The following is a 19,516-nucleotide window of genomic DNA, read 5'->3' on the forward strand; positions in this document are numbered from 1 at the left end:
AAAAGTATTCATGTAGAATTTTAAAAAGCCATGTGAAAAAGAAAATTCAAATGTTCATTGTAAAGTCCTCAAATAGCAGTATTTAAATTACCTGTCTTAACAAGTATTTTCTCTCAACCAATAATAATAGGTGTTATTTCTTGATAACTTTAACCCATTATCCATTTAGGTATGGATTTACTTAATCATGCATGCAAATAACATCTTGTTTGTTTCTAATCCTTTGAAAATTTGTGTTTCTTTTTTTTGCTAATCAAAAGAATTAAAAAGACTCAGTGTACTCGGAAACCACAAGTAGTTTTTATAGAGAGTGTAGAGGGGGAGAGAATAATACCTTGACATTTTGGAAGACAATAGATGTTTCTGTGAAGTCTCCTTTCAAATTCATCACTCACTCAACCTTGCGTAGTACATGTAGTCTCAAAATGCTCAGCACTTGTATTCCTATTTTTTTTTTTTTTGAGAAAGATGGTCCCATGCTTTGGCATGTGACCCTGAACTCTGCATAACTGGTACACCAAGGACTAGACACCTGACCCAAATGCAGGCACCTATAGGTTGCCCTGGGGCTTGGTGGATGACCCAATCAGATTGCTTGACAAAAGAGTTGAAATCTTTTAATGAAGTCTTTTATGGATCCAGGGAGGCCAAATGTTGTGGAGAACTGCTGTACCACTGCAATGTCATACCTCCAGTCCATGAAAGTCTACTTTCATGGGTTAAATATAACCACTGTGAATGAAGGCAAGAAGAAGTGGACCAGGTGAGGTGCTGAGCATTTAGACCTGCCTAATTACCTTTGTTCTGTGGCTTGAGAAAGAAAGGTGCAATGACAGCGATACCATCGGCTCCTATTTCTGCTGCATGTTTGGCCTTTAAAAGAAGAAAGAGGGCTGTTGGGGATCTGGTCACAGTTCTGATGTGTGTAGGTCTGGGGGTTTCCCCACACCAGCAAGCAATTCTCTGACACTAGCTGGGTGTCCTACAATTCAAATCAACTCCGACACTACCTACCTGGACATAGGGTCAGATCCCACGGGTTAAGGACTCAATCCCTAACCTTCTCTCCCCATTCAGGTAATAACCCAGGTTATTACCTGTGCTCCTGACCCACCGGCTATAGGTTAGAGGTCCCAACAACCCCCTCACGGGTTGATTGACCTGCTAGAGTGGCTCACAGAACTCAGAGAAACATTTTACTTACTAGAACACCAGTTTATTACAAAAAGCATATCATCCAGGAAGAGGTGCACAGGGCAAGGCATGGGGAAAGGGTGTGGAGCTCCCATGCCCTATGGAACGCGAGTGGGCCACTCTCCCCAAATCTCTACCTGTTCCCCACCCTGGAAGCGCTCTGGCATTCCCTCTTTTGAATTTTTATGGAGGCGTCACTTCATAGGTATGATCGATTAAATCACTGGCCATTGGTGAGTAATTCACCTTCCAGCCCCTGCCCCTGTAATCCACTGTTCACTTGGTCGGCTGTCCTGGCAGCCGACCAAGATGCTTTACAAGTTACCTCTTTATCTAACAAGAAATACCTTTGTTGCTCTCATCACAGGAAATTCCAAGGGTTTTAGGAGCTCTTTGCCAAAACAGGGACAAAGACCAAATCCACCAGTCCTTCCTTATTCATGTAGCTAGTTTGTTTCACTTAACATAATGTCTTCAAAGAGCTCATCCATATTGTAGCATATGACAGGATGGATTTCCTTCCTTTTGAAGACTGAATTAACATCCCGCTGTATGCATGTACCCCGTTTGTTTATCCATCCATCCTCAGATGTGCGCTGGGCCGCTTCCACCTCTTGGCCATTGTGAGTAGTGCTGCTGTGAACGGCTGTGGGGCAATCTTTTGTGTTTTAGTTCACTCTCCCAAGCTCCAGGCAGCAATTCTCATTTTTACCACTCATCATGGCTAAACCCCATCTTCTACCTCCTTTAGGCCCAGCAGGGGGCCTGGCCTTTTACTTCCTAGAGAAAACGGTTTGGCTCAAAGCGTGCTGCTTACCCGCAAACTTTGCTACCTCTATTCCCATCCTTACTTTGCTCAGAGAAAAAGGTGCCTCCGTCTTCTATTCAAAGCTCTGCCGCAACGGTTATTGCCCGGGCTATTCTCTTTGGGGCTCTGGGCCTGCTTCTGGATGGGGAGCTCTGTGAGTTCCCACACCTTATATGCTCCAGCACAGCACCCAACATGTAGCAAAAATGGTATTGATTGCAACCTCAGCAGAAAAACGGAGGCCCCCGAGTGGTCTCTCCCAGATGGACCTACATACATACCAGTTCCTGTGAGTCCTTCAAGCTCAGGGCTCCTACATGAACTACCACCTGATCCAACCTGCAAACGAGAAAGCACGGTTGCATTACTGGAAGTTTGCGACAGCACAGAAGGGCCGCGCCATCCTAGTTTGTGCTGGTTTTAGCAGTTAAATAGTGTCTGACTAATCTCAGTCTCACGACTATCAAATTCTGCAGTGGTCTATTTATAATTAACCTAATTTGGGATTAAGAAAATGTCCAGAGAATAAAATTTAAGGTTCAGTCAAGGAGTAGAGTTTTGAAACCAGTGACTGATTAGTCAGCGCTTGAGTCCCTTTTTTGACACGGCATTGTTTTAGGGGCTGTATTCGATGGTGATAACGTGCCTAAAGACAGGTGTAAAAATGAGATTTTTTTGTGTTTGTGTGGGAGATGAAAATAAAGAGTTTCCTCAAAGAGAACAACCAGGAACTAGCCACGTGAGAAGTGGATTCACTGGGGAAAGCTTTCCCCTCTCTTGTCAGTCCCTAGAATTTGGCCATCAGAGGTTTTCTCTGAGACTCGTCGTTGGAAGTGCTCTGTGTGGCCCCGTGGAAGAGGCTGCAGTGCAACTGGTCTTCTCAGGGTGGGATTGCTAAGACTCTGCTGTGAATCCAGGTGTCCCAGCGAGTCTTGAGCGACTCTGAATGACACAGACCTCATCCTCGTGGGACGGTTTCCATTTAGGCCCAGGTGCGTCCTGCACTGGTACTTGAGTTGTCTGTCTGAGATAAAGTGGGACCTAGCTGGGAGAGGATACGATCAGGTTTGCATTGTTAAAGGACAATAAAAGACTCCAGAAGGAGAAAAGAAGCTGACTGACCTGTTTCGCTCTCACCTGCAGCTTTATTGCATGCAGGACCTCCTTGTCCCTTTCTCTTGGCTCAAGTTAAAACAAGCATCCATTGCCTGCTCCCCTCCACCCTGCTGCTAGGTGCTGCTAGAGAAAACTGCCGTATAGCTTTAACACAAACATCCTGCTTCAGGAGGAGGAGGAGGAGGAGGAGGAGGAGGAGGAGGAGGAGGAGGAGGAGGAGGAGGAGGAGGAGGCGGCGGCGGCGGCGGCGGCGGCGGCGGCGGCTCCAAAAAGCCTTCTGGTCAACACGACTGACTTGCTTTTCCAGTTCCCTGCAGTGGCTACTCCAAATCTTCGCTATTCTCCTGAAGCTCTAATTCCACCCCAACTCCTTGTTCTGGGCAGATGTCTTCACTCCCTAGACACCAAAGGTAAAGCTGCTTTCACACACAGACCCCCTCACTTTTCCTGCTCTGCATGTAGCCGAGTCACCATCAATGCTTTCCACGCAGCTTCTTGGCTGTCTCCTAAAGCTACTCTACCTACTGGTTTGATTTTACCCCTCTCCCCCACTGAGCACTTCCATCCAAGGCATCAGTTCTCCATTCTCCTTAATCTCCTCTCCCATGGTGAAGTCCTCTCAGCATAGAAACATATTCAAGACTTCCTCACTTGAAGAAAAGGAGCTGTCCTTCCTTCTCTCTGACCTACCAATCCATCTCGCCTTCCCTTCACCAGAATTTTTTTTCTGAGAATAAGCTACACTCCTGCCCCACGGCCATGGGTCCCCTGCATTCCTCAGCCACTTCAGCCTCCCGCTGCTACAATCCCCTCTGGCTCCGTTCTCTCCAAGGTCATTGGTCACTTTCTCCATGTCAGTCCAAGTGGTCTCCTCCGCCCTCCACCTTCTAACAATTTCACAGCATCTAGCAATCATGATGATAAGCATCATAATGGACACAGCATCTACTGTAAATAATTACAGTAAATTCTTATGTGATACTTAGCCCTATGTGTCAGGCACTGTTCGAGTCCTCACCACCACCTTGTAAGACAGGGACTGTTATTATTCCTATTTTACAGATGGAGCACGGGGTGGTTAAGACTTGCCTGAGTTCATAGAGCTGGTCAGAGGCCCCACACTCAGGCAGCCTGACTCTCCAGTCTTGCTTTGAATTACCATGCGACCATGACAGTTTCTGAATCCATTCTTCCTTCAGTGACGAGACTCACTTCCCACCTCCATCCTAGCTGCTGAGGGCTGTCTGTCTCTGTCCACATCAGTATCCCTGTTTCTGGTGCTTTTTCAAATGTTAATCCTTAGTCTCCCTCTTCTTTTACTCTTCAATCTTTTTGGGCCCAGGATCTGCCTGCAAATTAGCTGGCAGCTGATGGATCACCAGAAAAGGCTTATGTGAACCTGTACTCAAAGCTGGCATACAATTTCAGAGTATTCACGGGGCTCTGAGGCCCTTTAAGGATCACAGGCCTCACATTGCCAACCTCTGCTCCAGGCTCAGTTGGGATTTACCTCCAATCTTTGCTACCTTCCACCTATACCAGTATCAGTCACTCCGTTCTCTGATCCCTGTTTATACTACTTATCAGAAAGATCAGCGTGTTAGTTTTCATGATGTGACATCTCCACTGGATGGTAAGCAACCTGTGGGCCGAGATCCTGTTTGATATTCCCAGGGCTGGTTCAGTGTGTAACACACAATGACGTAATAGACAACGAATAAAACCTGCTGAACTGAAGGTGCTTATTGAGCTGACACTCTCCTATTTGCTCTACCATGACATGAATTGAGAGTTATAACAAAAATATATCATCACACTGAAGTGTAGAGGATGCAGAAAGTTCGCTGAGATGAGAGGAAGCCCCACATTTAGCATGCCGACCATGTGCATGGAGAAGACTTGTAAGGAAGCAGGGCTCACAGAAGCATCAGGTACCCACCCCGAGAAGGCAAAGAGCATGAATTTCTCAGCAGAAGAGCCAGGAGCCCAGCAGATTAGTCACCAGCACCTTCCCTCTGACCCCTCCAGCCCAAGGCCAGGTAACGCAAGAGGACTGATCAGTGGATAGATGGAAGGCAGGTTCCAGTTTCCGGATGGGAATCTCTGAGAGGCAGGCATGTCTGGCAGCCCGGCTATCCTTCTGCATGGAGAGGAAGGGCGCTCTTCTGGCGACAGGGCTCTCAGAGATGAGTATTTTTATCCAGGTGGGGCACTCACTTGTTTCTTCCTTTTGTCACCCACTCCTCTGCGACCTGGCGGCGCTCTGAGACGCTCAAGGACAGTCCTTCTCCTGTGGTGCCATTCACTGTCCAAACAAAGACTCAGTGAGTGGGGCCAACCAATACCTTTTGCTCATCCAGTGCTGGGAGAGCGGGGTTAGAAATTCCTGCTCAAGAGGAAGTGACAGAGAAAAGTCAGCAGATGGAATCAGGGAATCAAGGGGAAGGGAAAATGCTGTGTTTCCATTTTCCACCTTCACCTTGTCGAAAGTAGCAGGAAGGTTAACTCTGACTTATAATTACAAATCGGTCATTGTTTTCAGGGATGGAGAGCAAAGACAAAGGTAACTGCCCATGTTTTAGGCACATCTCCAACATACCACCCAGTTCGATACCTGGGCATGAATGGCAGGAAAACCAACACCATCCAGTCCTGGCTGTCCAGGTGGTTGTGACCTCTGCCTGTGGTTTGGCATGGGAGCACTCTAGGACTACTTATTTTTTTTTTTAAATTAATTTATAAGAAAGCACCAGGATGTTAATACTTTTTGGAGCAAGCACTCATATATTCACTTCTTACAACAGCCCTGCAAAGTATAACTAATTCTTCTTATTTACAGATGAAAATGGGACTTTATGAATTACTACCTAATCCAAGCTTGAATCCACATCTCTGTGATTCCAACACTTTCTCTTCTACGAATGGGTCACAGAAAGGATGCAGATGGCACGAGGACATATCACTGGGCCCAATTTGTGTGGCAGCACCTCACAACTCCAAACACTGAGCACTCGGCAGGGACACAGGGGCAGGGCGGCAGGCGAGGGGGAGTAGGAAAGAGTGTTTTCATCACTCTTTTGGGGGCTTGAGCCGCTTCAGGTGTACTCCCTGGAGCCCTTGGAGGAGGAAGAACCTCTCTTCCCCACCATGGCTTGGAGCTGTAGGCGGACACTGAGAGGTTTTGTTAACAGGTTTGGGTTGTGACATGTGGCCACCTTTTCCCAGATGTTTTAACCTGCTTTGATTATGACCCTGCGGTGCCTCCAGTTCCGAAGGGGGCCCTGTTGGTAGAGCAGTAGCTCGGGGCCAAGGAGCAGTGTCCTTAGAATGACAAGCAGTCCAAGGGGCTGAGGCCCAGAACCCAACACAAGGGGCATCGTGGTTGCAGGTAAGTACAGCTGTCGGGCTTAAAGTGTCCAAGGTCTGATTTTCTAAATTTCCACCATCTATGAATAAATGAGGGTGACTGCCAGTTCCCCGACTGCCTTAACGTCTTTCTCACCTTTAAAATATGAGAGGTCCGGGGGAAGAGGGAATAAAGCCCCTTGAGAGAGACAAGCCTGTGTTTTGTTGTTCCTCTACCACTTTTTGGCTGAATAGACTTGAGCAACCTAAATAACATATCTGAACCATAAATTTTCTTCTTCAAATGGGAGTTAAAAATAATGCCTTATCTGCTTTGAAGGCACACCACCAAATTAGATAATCTCTTGAGGTGCTTTTCAGGTCTAAACCTGATAAGTCTGCAAATTCACAAATTTGACATCGCTTAGCCAGATGCGGTCAGAACCTATGACACAACGACATGGTGACGTCCTGGCTATTAACCAGGGGACAGTTGCTAAGGACTGAGCTAGAGTTATGTAGAGAAATGGCTAAGGATGACTTACCAAAAATATTCTTCACCCCCTGCTTTTCCACAAGATAATCCACATACCGACCGATTACTGAGAAGTTGATTTCTCTAAAAGACACAGGAAAGAAATAGAAAAAAATGTATATTTAGTCTTTTTTTTAAAGAATATCATTCAATCACTCCCCAAGTCCATAATCTGCTCTCTATTGTTAATAGTTTTTAAAATCCACTTAGTCAGTGAAATTCTTAGCCACCTCTGAATAATACCTGGGTTTGCTGGACTTGTTTTTCCTTCTGGGTCTGGTGATTTCTCTGCTTAGCCATGTGTTCCTTACTTATGTGAGCAAAACACTATTAATTAACAAAGGCTTTACATTTAGTTATTAAAAATCAAGTGATATAGAAAAAGAAGTTACTGAATCCTCTTTTGTCCTTTTGGGGAAGAGGGATGGTCGGGGGCATGTTTAAATGAGAACTTTTTTCCACTTGGTGGGGAACAACCATTTTGGCTTTAAAAAATAGAAAAATTCAACCTTAATTATTTAAGAATTTTAGCACTTAATATTTGTGACACCGAATGAAGGCTTAATCCGTCTGTATTTGCTAGTTTTAAAACAAAGAGGATTAATAGTTGGAAGGAACTTTGCTCTCCCCTGGCTTCTCAAAGTGTGGTCTGCTGAACTGCAGTATGTGGGGGGACCTGTTGGAAATGCAGGGTCCCAGGCACCACATGTTCCTCCCCAGCCAGAATCTGCATTGTGACAAGATGCCCATGTCACCTGCGTGCACTTTGCAGAGTGACGACCTTGTAAGGATCTGACACTCAGGGCAAGAAGGGCTCTTTTCCTGAAAATCATGTCGATTTAAAAATCTAGAAACTGACTCAAACAAATCCCATATAAATGTCACCTGTTCTCCATCAAAATACGGGCGGAGAGGATGGGGGGGTGGACAGTGACAATGCAAAGGGTAGCTGTGGGACAGGTCTGTGTTAAACGCTGTGGAACCCATGGTTACCTTGACAAGAACACAGAGTAGTAGTTGGCTGCCATTTGCATTTTGTCAGTGGGGCCAGAGAACCCTAATTTAATTTTAAACTTATGGACACTCTTTTCTCATTTACTTATTGTCTTCCTTAAAAAACAAAAACAAAACAAAAAATCGGATGCAGGTAGGAAATGAAGACAAAGAAGGGTATTTGTCAAAGAGAATGGGAACCATAGAGACCAAAGGAATTCACAAGCAATCACCGCCCACAGCATGGGAATGACAACCAGTCACAGCTTGCCACAGGGGACAGGTGTATTTCAATGCAGTCAGAAGGCCTCCAGGGGAGCAGACTCCCTCCTCCACTAGCTTAAATGCCAAGTCCTCGCCTCTCAGATTTGCTGAGGAGGGAGGTTCCCTGAATGCACGAGAGGAGTGAATGTAGGTTGTGATGACTTAGAGATAAGATGGAGGGATGAGCTGCCTAAACAGTCCACCTCCGGACCCCCATTTAGGCAGCTTGACCTGCTCAGACATTTCCGACCACTGGGAGCCCTATGTTTATAGTACGCCTGCTCCTTGCTGCTTCCGACAGCTCTTCCCCACTTGGGACAAGCTTTGAGATGCAGGAACAACCAGCAGGGGTTTTGTTTGTGTGACACTAATGCTGGCTTTGACCATGACCTCCACCTACTCACGCAAACAACCAAGAGACAGCTCCAGTAGACCCACGGGGACTTCTGAATCACACAGCGAATCACAGACGGAAACCTGGAAAGAACCTCCCCAGAAAGAGCCTGCGTTGGAGGTACGGATTCAAAGGAGGTGGCTTCCCTACACTTTCACTGAAGTCTGGAGCCCTCCCCAGGCCTGCCCACTTACTCAAAGATGCCGACAGTGGCCCTGTCATTTTCACCAAGGAGAAGCCTGTAGAGCTCTGGACGGTCCCGGCCTGGTAGGCACTGTGCATTCTTTTGGTTTAATCTAACGCTTTCTCGTTTGGGAAAGGGAGCTGCAGAGCTTGTTTACATTCTCAGAAATCCTTCAAGAGAGAAACTGACTTAGGCTGTTAGGGTACACGTGTGTATCCCTGAGGTGGACTCCTGAACTCAGCAGAGACCCCCCCGCCACCCAGTGGGCCTGGAATGGCCAGGCCTGCACGAGGGCTCAGCACTGTTTCCTGACTCCAGTGAGATGCTCAACCATTACTGTCGTAACTACTTCTGAGCGACGAAAACCAAGCATTGTGATGCGGGAACATATAATAATGAAATGCCCATGATCTGCCTGAAAAGCAGCGTATCCTCACGCTTGCACCACGCTTTTAAATTTTACTATTACATTCAGCAAGTAAAGGAGATCCTGTATATAAATAACTAAAGTATTGAGGAAAATATGGTGAAAGCTATGAGTTAAAAATTACGTGTGTAGAGGTCAGAAGAGGGACTGATCATTCCAATTAAGGAGGCTTCAGGGAGGAGGTGGACCTGGAGTAATAAACAGGACGAAACCCCACAACCCCCCTTCCTTTCCAGATTTTTGGGGGCTGCTCTTTTTCTGCCCTGCCCTGGCGTCCTCCTCTTTCCAGGCAGTGGGCCGCACCGCCAGGCAAGTTTGGGAAACCCAGGGTCCTCCTCCTTCCTCAGTGACTCCACACTCTTTTATGGCTTCAGTGGGCGGTGCTTCCATCCACACTTGCCCCCATCCTCCCCCACTCCTTTAGGCCTTCCATGATGGACAAGCCAAGGCAACTTCACTCAGGTTAGGGTTGTTTGTGGGTGATAGATTATCCATCCCTCCAAGAAATTTGCTGCTTTTTGCTGCTTTTTATAAAATGCGTCTAGCCTGCAGGAATGCTGCTACTGGTGGAATTTCTGTGCCTTTTGGAACTACCAAGTCCCCTTGGAAAGGTCAGAGGCCGGAAAAGGATGGCCCCGGATGTATTCTGTTGATTTTTCACAAGGTGAAAATTTCTTTTCATGTTAAAAAACATGATTTTCTTTGCAAAGTCAGAAGATCTAGCAAGGCCAGGCCTACACTTCCACACAGCACCAGCTGGCTGGGAGGCGCAGTGACTGCCCCCATCCCCCGCCCAGGGAGGCACAGAAGCCTCAGGGATTTTGGATCCCGCCTGACCTCCTGCGCAAGTCTCAGCCCTTGGCAGAGGCATTCAGTGGCCCCAGTCACAAGTGAGCTGAGTGAAATCACCCGGAGCTGTTTCGGTATTTGTGACAAAGGCACCCAAAGAGCAAGGCTAGGGTGGGAACAGGATGATCATTCTCCCTGGGGTCTCTGCTCCCTTCCCTGTTTTCCCACCTACTCTACCTCCCCAGGGCATCTGGGTTCATGTTCATGGCTGCAGGCGTTGTGTCGGTTACCAGGAAGTCACTAGAGAGAAGGAACAATGAGAATTTAATTAGCCTTCTCCTCACCAGCTGTTTGGGGGTTGGTTCTCATGGAAGTGAGAGGTAGCACTTGAAAAAGTCAGTTCACTTGAAAAAGACGGACTGGCTTTTTACTGTATCTTCTCTTCCTCCAAGAGCCCCAAGAGCACATCTCAACATTGGCCACCTCAGGGGAGGTGGGCTCAGAACCAGCCCCATGCTTGCTGTAGTCATTCTCATTCTTAACGCAGATTTAACATCTCATTCCAGTTCCCCTGGGTTCAGAGTCTTTGCCTCAGGTCCATGATTATATTTTAAATAAAATCATTTAGCCCTGGCTGTTGCGGCTTAGTGGATTGAGTGCTGGCCAGTGAACCAGAGGGTCACTAGTTTGATTCCCAGTTTAGGGCACATGCCTAGGTTGTGGACCATGTCCCCAGTAGGGGGCGCACAAGAGGCAACCACACATAGATGTTTCTCTCCCTTTCTTCCACACTTCCCCTCTTTAACATTAAGTAAATAACATCTTTTTTTAAAAAAAGCTTTAAAAAAATTTTTTTTCCTATTGTAGAAGCGATATAATTTATTTTGGAAAGTACACCAATAAGAAAGGGAAAGAAAACCTATCAAGATCTCCCTGTAGATGACGAAACGTCAAAAGTTTGACATTTTTCTATTCACAACTACACAGTGAAGTATTTCCTTCCATAAATATCGGCATGTTATACATTATTGTAATACTTTTTCACAGCATTCCAAACTGACTATTATCCCACTTCTTCAGATATTCTGTTATTATACTGGCTACACAGCATGTCAGTGTATAAATGCCCATAATTAATGTAGCTAGTGCTCTATTCTTAGATATTTCGTTTGCTTCCAAACTCTGTAAGAGGAGAGACATTTAATCAAATTATTTTTAACCACAAACTGAGGCCCTGAGTGGGGGAACTATGAAACCGCACACGGACTGTATTTCTCCCCGTATGGTGTAAGGATAATAGAATTTTTCTGAAGTCTCTTTTCAGAGAAAAATCTGCATTACTGTTTATTTCCTCTCCTGGCCCACAATACACAGAAAAGACTTTCTCTTTGAGAGCACAGCATTAACAGGACGGCTGTTTGCATAGTTGGCATGATCTGGCATGCATGTCAGAAAACCTGGCATTCTAATTCTTTTGCGTTTCACCTGTCTCTTCCAGCATTTGAAATCAAATGGAAATTATGTGTGCTTTTGGCAAAACAGCCACAGTACTTGGTTAGTTCGAGGCTCCTTCAGCAGATAAGTGAGCAGGGATTATGTCTGCCCCAACTTGCCAGCATGTTCTGCGCATGTAGGTCGTGAAGCCTCCCAAACACAGTAAAAAAGACAATAATCTGCCCAACTCCACCTCCAGCAGGCCGGGCCCTTGCTCACTGGGGTAAAATGGGCTTTGTTTTGCTAGAGACCGTGAAGATTCCCACAGTAAAGTCAAGGGCATTTGAGGAAGAAAACACAAGGTTTTTTTTCTTGATATTGTGGCCATCCTGAAAGAGATTTCTGTTCTATTGACTGTACTTGCCTGAAGCAAAAAATGGCTTCTTGAAACAACCAGGGAAAGCAATAGTCTTTTACTCCAGTGCAGAAACAGAAGGGGTTGGGCTGGGTAGAGAAAGACTTCCCTTTCCAGCTACGTGGTGAGAGGCAAGATCTTTAGGATCTTGGTTTCATTCATTGCAAAAATAGGGGTAACAGCTCTGTCACAGAGTTCCTGTGAAGACTAAACTGGAACACGTACATCAATATGCCCAGCATGATGACTGACATGGTGCTTAGCCAATCAGTGTTAGCTTCCTTTCTTCCTTCCTTGTTTTTCTTTTTGACCATCAGCATTATTCATCCCTATAGCATATTCACTCATGAAATAACAAAATTTACCACACACTGTGCTAGCTGCTGAATAGACAAAGATAAATAAGTTTCATGCCCAGTCCTTGTGTGTTTTCTGGTACTTGAGAAAGAGCTACTGAATAAGGTTAAGTCATTCAGAGCCTGCTGGGACAGCCAGGCATGTGACAGGCAGTCATTGTAAGACTTACTATACACAAATAATTCTGACAGAATGTGAAAAGGTACGCACAGGGTGCTGGGGGACCCCAGGGGAAGGACCCTCTAACCCTTTTTAGGGAACACGAGGATGGTTTTGACGGACGAAAAGAAGTGTTCAAGTGTAGTTGAGACAGGGGAGGCCGGTGGTAGAAACAGGCAGAGGAACAGAATGTGGAAAGGCACAGAGGAAGGAGGGGCAGAGGGTTTGGGGAACTGGAGCGGTAGCAGGAGGACAGACTGAGCAGGGCTTCTTTCTGCCAAGTTCCCCACTCGAGGACATCGACTTATATGAGAGAGTTGATTCGCTGGGGAGGATTCCGTAGAACTATGAAGAAGAAAGGATGCTGGGTAATAGTTCCTGTTCAGCCATTCCAAATCATGGAGTCCCTGGTAACCCTGGACGGGCCGGGTTAGGAAAACTCCCACGATGGCAGGCCACCAGGCAGAGTGTCCAGGTGTGAGAGTCCATGTGACCTTTTTTTTGTGTCCTATTCATTGAAAACATGTCCGAAGTGCAGATCCCTTGTGGGCAAGTGCATTAGCTCTGACCTGCTCTTGGTGGGCGCTCCAAACCTGCTTCGTTCCCGCATAGGGCTGTCTGGATGGAGCAGGCGGTGGGACAAAAGGGAACCAGCATAGCTTACATGCCTAACACGGGCTATACGCATTTTTAATGTACTAATTTAATGCTTACAAGCCCCTTACAAAAAATGCATTCTTATTTTGATTTGAATTGATGAAAAAAGAGAAAACAGTGAAATGGAAGCAGGAGGACCAGAGGTACTGGGGAAATGGAGAAGGAACCAGCAGAGCAGTCAGGTTAATAATCTCCCCCACGCGGGGCCTCGAGTCCCAGGAAAACAGCAGAAAAGAGAGGAAGAGCACACTGCCACTCTCAGGGGGTCCCAGGTGAACGAATTAAGACTGTTGGAAGCAGCCACTTCTAGGCTAAGAGGGGTCTGGTTGAAAAGATTACGTAGCATCAACCAGATGTAGTGTTTTGAGTTTGCAAACAGGATCTTACTCCATAACAGGAAGTAAATTCTGCCTGCTCATGCAGTCACATGTCCTCCGTTTTATCTGTCCAGCAAGTAGCTGACACAATGAGAAAAAGCTGACTTCAGTCTTTCTTAGAACTTGTGGAAAAGGAGAAGCAACAGAAAGAAAAAAACAACTGCTACTAACCACTGAGGAACTGAAATGCCATCCCAGTAAGAATTTCGTTTAGACCTAGCAAAGATGTATTTTTCATGAATCTCAGAAACTGGAAGTCTTGAACTCTAATGATCTAAGGAAAAAGAGTGATGTGGACAACTTTGAATGAGAACAGTAAACATTATAAGAAATTTCTTCTATTTTAAAGGGGTAGGGTTAATATTTACCAATTCAGCCACAGAAGACCAAAAATAAAGAAAAGCCTTATTTAAAGATATCTTAAATTCCTCCTCTTCCTTTTACTCCAATCTTATGCCACAAAAGCAGTTCAGACTTAGGGACCTAAGTGCATACTGATCCTGTGCTCAGCACCATTCTATGGATAGTCTCACTCAATCCATGACGTAGGTATGACCATCATATTTTATAGAGGAAGAAAGAAGCTTAAGGAAGCCATCATTCTGATAGTTTTGGTAGACTAACTCCTCTGAAAGGTCAAAAACATTTAGACCCAGGAGGTGGGTGACTCTCCTTTTTCTAAGAGGCAGCATCCTGGGAGGAGCTATGTCATCCAGGGACACACAGCACAGGGCCATTATCCAACAGTCTAAGCGAACGGGCCGCCACACTTCCATGTGGAAGTCGAAATCCTTGCTTGGCCAACGCTTTCTCGCCCATCGTCTGCTGTTACCTCCCAGTCCTGCAGGCTCCCCAACCTTTAACCAGTGTTGAAATGAGACTATAAACATGCCTACGGGGGTCTTTTTCGTAGCTATGTTCCCCACTTTCATCCCGTCTATGAACAGCCTGGGGTGGAATCACCCAGACATCTAGAGACAGGATCTAGAGGGGCCAGACCAGGACTTGAGATCAAATCCTGCAAAAATGAAAGTCTTATCCAAGTCCACTGGCCTTCTCTGGGACAGCCAGAGCTGGGATAACATCCCAGGAGAATTTGCAGTGTGGAGCTACAGACCCTGGGAAGAGGCAAGCTGCTAGAGCTCACCTTTTCTCTGCACCGTTTACGCTACAGATACCTCGCCTCTGACTTGGACCAGAGACCGTGCACGTAGATGACTGATGGAAGCTGCCACTTGACACCAGCATCACAGAAGTGAGGGGTTTCAGTGACTATGATCTAGAGAACCATTTCAGTGGAGCAAGAACAGACCCCTCTGAGATCCCAAATGGTAGTTACCCATGCTCAGTCATCGGCGTGATGGTTGCCGCGACCAGACCTTGAAGTTTCTTCTTCGGGGAGGCCATTGAGCTGCCGAAAAAAGTCTGGAAAACATACAACATAATTCCTCTCTTCTTCAAGGAAGGTCGATTAATGATAAAACTCCCAGGCAAAGTCCGTTCACCGTTTTGCACTGTGAGACATGCTTGCAAGTAGGCAAAGACAGAGAGCAAGTACGCATGTAGGATTTTAGGGCTTAATTCTAAAGGAGGAGAGACTATTTTTCAAAGGCAGAAGAGCAGTGTTCTGGCAACATACCATCAAAAAGGTGATGCCAGACCTCAAAGAGCAGAGGTGAGAAAACAACAGACCAAAGGAAGAGCACGGACCTGGCTCAGGGGGCTCAAATGTAGAATTACCATTGCTTAAACTGAAATATGGTTAGCAGAAAAGGGACCTTCATCTCTTTCTATACCTTCGGTCTGTTAGTCAAGAAATTTATTTAAAATCAGCACTTACCATTTTAAGGACTCAGTGTTATCTACGCAGCTATCTTCAGATTTAACTAACTATCCTTTCAGATTCTAATCTTGACCAGTTTTGTCCTGTTTTCCTAGTTCTAATACACCACATAAACTATATCACAATTATTTATTCATTTCTCCCACACTAGACCAAACTCCTCAGGACAGGGAGTTGATTTTATTTGCCTTTGCTTTTCCTTCAGTGATTGCTCTGCCCACACCTTGTGTCCAATTAAACGTGGATGGATCTTTGGTTGACTGAATGAAGTATTCAGATGGTAGCTGGATGATGGCTTCCACAAAAGGGGAGAGTCAGCCTGACATAACTCATTTGGGGAAAAGGATGCCTCACCATCTGTTAGACAGTTTCCTTGTCCATAACCAGCATAGAAAAGCCAAAAAGTTGTCCAAAACAGGTAATGAAAGCAACATGGCATCCTGGGTAATCGCCTGGGATTCACAGGCAGACTGCCTGGTTCAACTCCCAGCTCTGCCACTTACTAGTTATAGAAAATGGTATTATTTTTTGAGCTGAAGGGCCTAAAAATCTGAAGCCAGAAATGCAAAGTTTAACAATGGAAGAACATAAAATATAATCAGATAGGATTTGAGGACAATTATACAAAAGATGGTTGGCCTAGAACAAATATAGTGATGTCTATAGGTAATCAGCAAGAGGGGTATATTATATTTTTGAGGACACTGGAACATTTAAAAGCTCACTGTGACTGTTACTTAACCCCTCTATATTTCAATTTTCCCTTCTATAAATGAGGGTAATAATAATCATACTACCGAGGGTTGTTGAGAGAAGTAAATGAATTAATTCTGGGAAAGTGATTAACAATAGTGCCAGACACATAGTAAACACAAGTTCAGCCCCCTCTGTGAAGTCTTGTCTGATGGCTGCAGGACATTAGTAAGTACCATCCTCACTCCCTTACCAGCATCCTCTTCCCTGTCATCTCAGCTCTACTGGTACCTCCACCCCAACGCCAGCTACTCTTCCTATTCAGGGACTAAGTCATTTCAATTCTGTTATCTTCTTTCCTGCATTCCTTCCCTCTCCCCTTACTGCCCCTCTCATAACTTACCCTTGGTTACCTCTTATCTACACCAACGGGCACAACCCAGGTCCAAGGGGCCTCTAGGGGTTCAAGAGGGTTCAAGTGATAAGTGTCCCAAGAGCTGGGATCAGCAGGAAAAGTCTCCTCAATCAAACCGCACTAGGCTGTTCACACGAGACTTCCATATTCTTGGGCTTTTAGCTGCATTTATTTCATGCTTAGGGCAGTTACACTGATATTCTTAGGATGGTCAGAAGCTCAGACTGGCAGTTACATATACATATTTGATCGAAAGAAATCAAGTTCAGTGACTCAGTATAGTTTGATTAGTTATAACTTCTGAAGCATGGGGGAGTGGGATGAGAGTTGGGAATCACTGTCCTAACCCCCCCTCTCTTATCTTCTTTCAATCCACACGGTCTGCTAGATTAATCTTCCAGTAGCACAGACCTTCTGACCTTTCCTTTGCCCATAACTTCTCATCCTGGCTCCCATGCACTAAACACCAAACTCCCTGGTCTGGTCTCTGTAAAGATCTCTGTAGCAACCGACCCTCTCCTGTCTGGCCTGCTTGCCTTCTCCTGTGGGTCTCCAACCCGGAATGCATTGTCTCCCACTTCGGCTCCTTCAGTCCAGCCAGCTTTTACAAGGCTGGGAATATTCCCCGATCCTCCAAGATGAAAGTAATTTTGTGCCCCTTAGAACCTCCCCAACGCTGGCTTCTTATTAAAAACCTTACATCAGTGTTACTAGCAGGGTAGTTTGGGCGCCTTGTCTAGACTGTAAGCCATCTGGGGGCAGGAAAAGCTTTAAAAATGTATCTTTGTGCAGATCAGCACTCTCAATAAATAAGCAACGTTTGCTGACTTTGTGAACTGTGAAACGTTTGTGGAAGAGATGGGGTGAAAGATCACAGCAGCTGTAACTGGGGGAGCATCTATATTTTGTCAATTTGAGTTTTAAATAAACTTGGTAATGTTTGCTTTGAAGTTCTTTATAGCTTGTGTCAAAAGCAAATAGTTAGAATGTTCTCCAGCCTAAGGTTTAGTGTGGATTTAGAATAGGATTTCTGAAAACACTGGGGAGGAGGTGTTACTCTTGAAATCTTACGCCTGTATCCACAGACAAGAACACTTAGCGCAAAGGATTTTCAGGTAGCCTTAGTCAAATTCTCTGAAAAGGGCAAAGTTAAAAAAAAAAAAAAAAACCTCTGGGCGATGCAACTGGATAAGGGGAATGATTGACAGAGAAATACTTGGAAAGGAAGAAACAGAAATAGAGAAACAAAACAAACAAATGCAGAAGTACGACCGACTTCCCGTAAAAATGAAGAGATGGTATCAAATTTCTCGCTAGAATGTAGGTATCGCTAAATTCTCTTCTGCTGAATCGCTGATCCTGGTCATTTTGACAAAACGAGCCTTAGAGACCAGCCGCGTAACGAGGAAGGAAACCAGGGGTCCCTTTGTGCCCGTCGGTCTGACACATGCTCTAGGCCAGTGGGTGTCGCCTTCTCACTTCCACTGGCTCCGTTTCCCAGCGTATCTATCTGCCTCCCCCTTTCCTCCGGGCCGGTTCCTTCTCACCCCGCCCCCTGCGCCCCTCTGCCCGAATCCCCCGGGGGCCTTTGCGACGCCGCCCGTCCCTCCGCGCTCACCCGAGACGCCGGGGTGGCCTCCCTCGCTGCGCCAGTCGCCGCCGCTCCGCGCAGTGCCGCGGGTCGGCTCCGCAGCGCTCCTTCTCTCGGCAGGGGCCGCCCTGCCCCGCGGCACGCGCCGCCACGCCCAGCGACCCTGGGAACGGGTTCCGCGCCTCTTCCTCCCTCCGGGCCCGCAGGGCGGCGCGGACACGCAGAGTCGCGTGTCCCGCATCCCGAGAGCGGAGTCGGCCCTTCCCTGGGTCTGGCTTGATCAGTGGGGTCAGGGGTCACCCGCGCGGGGCCCGGCTCCCCGACAGCTGAGCGTGGCCGCGCGGGCACCGTAGTCCCGCAGTGAGAGCTCACAGGCTCCTGGCTGACCCCTCCAGGGCATCTCTAGGTCGTGGTCTCGACTCTCCTCCGTCCCGGGCCCTGCCTGCCACAGCAGGTACTTCGTGGTCGTGGCCTTGTGAACTTCCGGCTGCGGCTGCCCCAACCCCGCACACTCTCCTGTTAAAAAGAGAGGTGAGCTGATATTAAAAGCAGATTAGGTGCTAAATGGAACGGCTTTTCTGGCTTATTCTTGAGAACAGCTGCAAGAGTTTTGAAAGGGAAAAGTATTTTTAATCAAAACACCTCCACTTGTAGGAATAGTAAAAGTTTATTTTCTAAAATCATGTCCTGTGCTAATAAATCAGAACCCCCTCCATAAGCAAGTCCTCTGCTTTCTCTAGTGATACAAAGCCATGGCTGAGGCTTATTATTTCACTTAGAGAAAATACGTTCCCCAAAGGGCTTTCTTGTTTGCAAAGTGCTATTAAATCCATAATAATCGTTGTTTCATTGCACAAAGCACCAGTAATTAATTTATTAATTCACGAAACAATCCTATGTGGTGGGCATACTTTAAATTCAGGTTTTATCGCTGAAGAAGCATCATCCCATTTTACAGATCAGAAACAGAGGTTTATTTCTTGGCCTCCAACTCCACTGGGAGGTGCTCAAGGCCGGCACTGTGTCCAATTTCTTCGTTTGCGGCTGTGCAGACAGAGTACAGCGTAGGCTCACCTGCGGGCCCAGAGGGTGAGGTGGGAGACATTACTCTCCTCAACTCTCTCTTTTTTAATCACTATTTTGTCTTTATTATATTTTTTTCATTACCATTTAGTCCCTTTATACCCTCTCCCCACCCCCCAGCAACCACCACACTACTGTGTTTTTGGAGATATATATATATATTTTTTAATAAATATAAAATATACATTTTTGGTATATATATGTATATATATTCCACATCATGTCTTTTTTTTTTTTTTTTTACTACAATTCAAGTTTGAAACCTAGCGATGTAGAGGAAAGTTCTGCCCATTCGTTCGTCAGTTTCTCGAGGGCAGTAATGGGTCTGTTCTGTTCCCTGGGACGCACAGAGTGAGTGCCTGCTGCATGGTAGGCACTCAATCGATGGTCGAAGGAGCACGCAGTGCAGAAAGGATCTTGGTAACTGAGAGCAGAATGCTGGC

At 46.2% G+C, this 19,516-nt stretch overlaps 1 protein-coding gene across 2 annotated transcripts in view; it reads right to left on the bottom strand.

The window, feature by feature from the left end:
* The window catches only part of NPL (N-acetylneuraminate pyruvate lyase), a 28,871-nt gene extending 10,549 nt beyond the window's left edge, over nt 1–18,322 (bottom strand). The window contains exons 1-6 of one of the 2 annotated variants that reach the window (XM_053914596.2): nt 18,018–18,322; nt 14,788–14,873; nt 7,009–7,082; nt 5,336–5,423; nt 2,284–2,341; nt 798–873 (exon numbers count right to left, since the gene is read on the bottom strand). In XM_053914596.2, the coding sequence (XP_053770571.1) occupies nt 798–873; nt 2,284–2,341; nt 5,336–5,423; nt 7,009–7,082; nt 14,788–14,855 (364 nt within the window). In that variant the 5' untranslated portion in view covers nt 14,856–14,873; nt 18,018–18,322. The remainder of the gene's footprint in view (nt 1–797; nt 874–2,283; nt 2,342–5,335; nt 5,424–7,008; nt 7,083–14,787; nt 14,874–18,017) is intronic. The other variant, XM_053914597.1, reaches the window with a different exon arrangement.
* Nucleotides 18,323–19,516: the final 1,194 nt, after the last annotated feature.

The sequence above is a fragment of the Desmodus rotundus genome, chromosome 12 (assembly GCF_022682495.2).
Source record: "Desmodus rotundus isolate HL8 chromosome 12, HLdesRot8A.1, whole genome shotgun sequence".
NCBI classification, from domain to species: domain Eukaryota; kingdom Metazoa; phylum Chordata; class Mammalia; order Chiroptera; family Phyllostomidae; genus Desmodus; species Desmodus rotundus.